We start from the raw sequence: 5,904 nt of genomic DNA, 5'->3' as shown, positions 1-5,904 counted from the left end.
ATGATAGGAATATTCAGAAGTTTAACTCCTCTTCACATTTGAGACTACTTTATGCACGCCTAGATTGGTGATATGAAATTTATTCTTATAAATTATCCTTAAATTTAATTACGTTAGTTATAAATTACTGTTCTTATTAATTATCTTTACTCTTAATAAATTATTATTCTTGTAATTTTTTCCTGTATATTTACGACTGCTGTATGGAACATTACTATCATGTGCTTTTTCATTTTCACCCTAATACATCTCTGGTGTGTTGTGAGGCATGAGACTGAAACAATATATTAGTTGAATTGCTTGTCTTGCTGTGTCTTCTATATATTTTGAAAAAAATAATCTTCATAAAATGTGCCATTATTTGGCCTTACTGTTTATTCAGTTATAAAAAAAATGTAAAATCAGCATGCTACAGATATGCAATTCTTTTTAGACATTAAATGTACAATTTTAGATTTATAAAAGCTGTGTGTTCATAATAATAATAGAATAGGACATGCGTCTCTTGCTAAATATAGCAGGGTCAGTTTCCTACCTCTTCTTCAGCCTGACTCAAATTCTGAAGCAGCTGGGTTTGTTCCTGGGTTATTTTTTCCAGTTCATCGGACTTCTTTTTCATTTCTTTCAAAAGCGAATCATTGCTGTTCTGTTCCTTCTTAAGCTGAAATCCAAGCTCAGTATTCAATCTTTTAAGGCTTTGAATTTCTTTTTCCATATCTCTGCTCTTTTCTGTCAGTTTATTTTGTGCTGCTTGTAGTTTCTTTTCAAGAATTTCCACTTCCACACTTAGGCTATCTGTGGCCCTGGATATTAATTCAGGGACCTGCAAGATACCTTGCATTAGTTTTCATCCAATGATTTCTGAAGTTACGAAGACTTACATATCTGACAAAAGGAGGCTTGAAGGACAATGAGAAAGTGGAAACGTGCGGGTCCTAAGACATATTAAAATCAATACTACTCTGGATTTATACAATATTTACATAGTACCCATAGAGGAATTCATGGTTCTATCAAAACTTGAGCACAGAGACAATAAATGGTTTGCCTAGAGCAGGGATATAAAACTCACCTTCTGCATTGGGCCACATTCAGTACCATGGGACTCCTTGCAGGCTAAATCCAACATGGGACCTAAGGAAGCAGTGGTGACATTGCAACTCTGGCTTTGACTTACAGCATGTAGCAGCACCTCCAGTTCCTGCCTTGGGCCCTATGCCAGAATTGAGCTGTCACTGCTGTGTGCCCTGTTCCAGAGCCTGAGTTGCCACTACCACATGCCCAGTGTCATAGCTAGAGCTGCAGCAGTGTGGAGAGGCAAAACAGATGGAGAGTAACCAGGGCTGTGTCAGTCTTCCCCCACTCTCCTGCCACACTGATCTCCCTGTCTACCTACATAATGAAACACAGTCTAAGGAATTAATTTTCACCTTGATATATTTTCTTTCAAAGGGTGCCTACAGACATTTGGGCCGTACTCTAACTCATGGTGCTTTACATAAAGTGCCATGAGTAGAGCTCGCCCCCGCCTTCCCAATGGACATTTGCCTGTTGGGTCAGGACGGGGAGGGGTTGGAGAAAGCCTGCACCAGCCCTGGCCAGCAGGCGGGGGCACTCCAGCAGCCTCCAAGGAAGCTTCTGAACCACCCCTCTCCCTAGCCCCACCATTCAGAGTAGCCAGGAACATTCTCCCCCTTCCTCCCCCCTGACAGCTGAGGGAGGCAGGGCTGAGCTGATAGCATTAGCTACCACCCTCCACAAGAAAATTAACCCTGGAGGGAATACAAGTTCCCAAATCAATACCTGGTTTGACCAGGGTTATTTTTTTTTTTGCCTGATTGGCTATTTTAAAAGTGCTCCGCAGCTGTTCTCGTATGTTAAGTTATGGCTGTGGAGTACTTTCAGGGGCCTGATTGTACAAAAAATGCCACTTGTGAATGCACCCAAAGTTACATATCTGCTCTGATATCATCAACTTTCTTTCAATTTTCTCATACCTTTTTTTGTAACTCTTCCTTATCTTTTTGATACTTGCTGATTAATTCTTGGTGTTTTTGTCTTTCAGTGTCTAGTTCTATCCTAGCTTCTTTCTTGAGTATGAGAATCTCTTCTTTGTGTTGTGCTTGATATTTAGCTAGGTCGGTTTCAATCTAGAAAATACATACATTTATTGACTTTTCTTACCATATTTTCACACTCAAGACATTTAAGTTCCTATAAAATATAGCAGAATCAAATAGTTTAAAATTCAAATTCAAAGCTTCCAGGGTTTAGAGGTTTGCCCAGTATGCGAGTTATTGGAATCATTAGAGTCTCCAAAATTGGGATGCAATCTGGCAATGTTAAGAGCTCTCAATTCCTATTAATTCCATTCTGAAGCCTTTTAGCTTTCCATAGTGCACAGAACCTTGAAGGACTGGACCTTTGGATTGGCAAAATCATGAGAAATGCTCATGAAATATCAATACTGTTCCTTCTGGCTCTAGGCAGAATCAGAGTGATAATTGCATGTTCTTCCTTAGTAGACAGAGTACTAGTGTTACTGCTGTCTCCACTTGCATTACAGATTTAAAAAATGTTACTATCTATATATCAGGCCCACATAGTATTAAAAACAACTAAAACTGTATAAAGTAGACCAATTACACCACTGATACTTCCTTCCCTAACCAGCTTATCCAGAACATGACTGACCCAAACCCCAAACCCCACGTTCTCCTAAACCATCTCCTTCCATAATGCTTGGCAAAATAGTCCACATCAAGAGGAATGTCAGATCCAAAATTAAATGAGTAGTCTTCAACCCCTCAGCTGAAGGCAACCTTGCCACCAGGTCTGTGTGCTGAAAAATAAGTTGTTAGCCTGAGAACTTTGGTTAATCTCACCTGCTATGATACCCCATGGGAAAAGGAAAGGATCCAAAAGGGTGGGGCAGTGCAATCATACTCCTTTTGGTAGTGCTGCACCTGAGCCATCAGCTTTCACATGCTTCTGGAACCCATGGGGTGAGTGCTGCTACTGTTGCTTGTCCTCTCCTTTCCCCTGCTTCTGAATTCAGCAAGGAGTGGGGAGAAGGGGAAGGGTAAACAGGAGAAGCATTCACCTCTGCACTCTGAAGTCACATGAAAGCCGGGGTTCCAACCAGCCCCAGCTCCAATCAGCTGGTGAGCTCAGAGCTCACTGTTCACCCAGAGCTCTGGTTACAGCCTGTGCTGACCAGGCCATGAAGTCAGAGCTCACTGAGCATGCATGGCACAGGGTGCACCCCAATTGCCCCATTCCTGAATCTGTTACTACATGGTAAGAAAGTCAGTCTTGTGGATAGCTATGACTTAACCCATTTATAAACATCTTGAATTCCACTGAAGATGAATCATGAAGATCTTGCAATACAGGTAAAATGTGATCTAAGCAAAAGGCACCAGTTCATGGTGAGTGTGTTTTGCACTTGTATTTTGATACGTTCTAGTGGTTTGGAGATTAACATGAAATGAAGTGTGAAGTAGATCACAGATAATGATTGTTAGGCCAAAATATTTTCCCTACCTGAGGAAAAAGAAAAAGACTAGCACACTGTGCTAATATTACATTATAAGAACCTAAGCTAGGTACTTCCAATAAGGTAATATTGTATTGGGAATGTCATGCTGTGGATATTAAAAATATAAAATGCTAACATTACTTTCCTATATATATATATATATATATATATATTTTGCCCCACTCAGCTTTGCCAATGCATAATAATTTATCATGTTAAACATGGTTATCTGAACTTATCCACATGGATGAGATTGAGATGATACATGCCTTGTGTGTGCAAGCTCAAAATCTTCTGGATAGTAGTATCTAGGGGTGCACTGATAAAGATTTTCTTGGCCAATACCAATGACCAATTATTAACCAGCCATTTTGGCTAATACTGATCTGATAGCTGATTTACAGGAATGCAACCTGGCAGCTTAGAGAGCAGCATCCAGCCGGTAAGTCTGGGGGGGAGGAGAATGGGGGAGGGAAGGGGCATGGGGGATACAGATTGAGGCCCCCACAGTGAGGGAGGGAGTGGGGCAGGGACAAGGGCAGGTACTGCCCAGCCAGGGCAGTGAATGTGACCCTGCGAATGGGATGGAACCATGGGCAGCTCATCCAGGGGAACACAGGAAGGAAGGGTGGCTCCCCCACACTGCACACACCTGCGAGGGAGGCATGAGGGGCATGTGCCCCCCCCGTTTTGTAAGCAGAGTGAGGGTGGGCTGCCCACTGTGGGCTCAGGGACAGGGGGCTGCACTGGCCTCTTCCCAGCATGAGGGTTGTGCTGGGGCTGGGCTCCGAGTGGGTGGGGATGGGGTGGGTGGTGGCATCACTGGGAGGAGTAGCTATGGGCAATTTTGGGGTAACTATAGCCCGCCCCATAGTCACTCCTCCCCACACTGCCCCTTCCTGCTCCAAATGCAGCTCTGGCCCAGCCCCAGTGCTGGAAAGAGACCAGCACAGCTCTTGGTCCTGAGTTTGCAGCAGGCTGCCCTCCCTTGCCCCATGGATGAACTGGGGGTCACATGCTCCACATGCCTCCCCTGAGGGTGCAAGCAGTGGCAAAGAGCTACCCCCTTCCCACCCTCCTATGCCCCCCAGATGAGCCACCTGCAGCTCTGTCCCATTCCTGGGGTTGCATTCACTGCCCTGGCTTGGCAGCACCTGCCTCTGCCTCACTGCCTCCTGCGTCATCATAAAGGTCTCAATTTCCCCCCTGCCACACACACACCCTCCTTCCCCCATACCCCTTCCCCCCACAGACTTATCGGCCAGATGCTGCTCTCAATGCTGCCAGTCTGCATTCCTGGCCACATGCATGCTGCAGCTGTGCACATGCAGTATTTATGGGTGACACTATGGCTATACGAGCCATAAAAAGCTAATTGCCAATAATGTTAATTTTTCTTTTATTGCTGCCAATCTGATCTGCCACTGATGTATCAGTGAACCTCTAGTAATGTCTTTTTGGGCTGTCTGATCACCCCAGCTATTTCCTCAGGTGACTCCCACTTGCACTAAATTAAGCATCTGTTGTAAGCATAGATATACTTACAGGTATAAGGTGGATAAGGAGTGTACATCCATGCTGTAATTCTTACAAAGAATAACAGTTACTATTATATGAAGCCTTTCTTCTATTACCATTGCTTCATGGAATTCAGCTATAGATGAGTAACAAGAACTTTAATTCCCTCATGTTTAGATTACCTTTAAACTGTGGTAATTAGGTTTCATAAATAAAATAGATGAACAAGGTACTTTGCAACTGTTTCAGAGCTGTTACTTCAGTTTGCCTTCAGGCTCAACAAGACAACACCTCATTGATGTGTTAAGGAAAATGTCAGAACAAAAAAGAACCCAAATGTAAGTACCCACATTTAAAATTTGCTAAATGATGATAAAATATATTAAAGGTCTATACAATTATGTTCATTTTTAAATCTTATTAAAAATAGAAAAAACCCACCAGCTTTGCAGACTACTCTTTTATATTGATTTAATCTCTTATGCTAAATATGAGCAAAAGCTTGTGAAAAAAGCCCACTAAGAAGCTAACAGAGAAGGTGGGAGATTAGGAGCTTTTTACTAAAGAAAGAATAAGTCAGTCATAATTTTAATTTTTAAAAAATAAATCACTCAAAATTAGGTTGCAGGTCATGAAATCAGCTTTAGCTTGGAAATAGTGTATATTCTAAAATGTTAAAACCAGTAAAACAAAAGTTGTTTTAGTTTTGACGGTGATAGTGGTTATGTGACATTACAGATATACAGACATTACATATAGCAAAGACTATTTCTGTTAGTTTATTAGATATAAAAATTAAGTGTCTAGGATTAGATTCACAGAAACATATAGGTTTGTTACAGCTA

At 42.0% G+C, this 5,904-nt stretch overlaps 1 protein-coding gene across 1 annotated transcript in view; it reads right to left on the bottom strand.

Annotated features, from left to right (window-relative positions):
• The window catches only part of LEKR1 (leucine, glutamate and lysine rich 1), a 162,735-nt gene that overhangs the window by 9,023 nt on the left and 147,808 nt on the right, over positions 1–5,904 (bottom strand). Inside the window, exons 10-11 of the mRNA XM_019532510.1 lie at positions 1,998–2,150; positions 536–823 (exon numbers count right to left, since the gene is read on the bottom strand). Coding sequence (XP_019388055.1) covers positions 536–823; positions 1,998–2,150 — 441 coding nt within the window. The remainder of the gene's footprint in view (positions 1–535; positions 824–1,997; positions 2,151–5,904) is intronic.

The sequence above is a fragment of the Crocodylus porosus genome, unplaced genomic scaffold (assembly GCF_001723895.1).
Source record: "Crocodylus porosus isolate Cpor-Errol unplaced genomic scaffold, CroPor_comp1, whole genome shotgun sequence".
Classification (NCBI taxonomy): Eukaryota; Metazoa; Chordata; order Crocodylia; family Crocodylidae; genus Crocodylus; species Crocodylus porosus.
The sequence above is the reverse complement of the archived record's forward strand: the minus strand, read 5'-3'. Positions and strand labels throughout refer to the sequence as shown.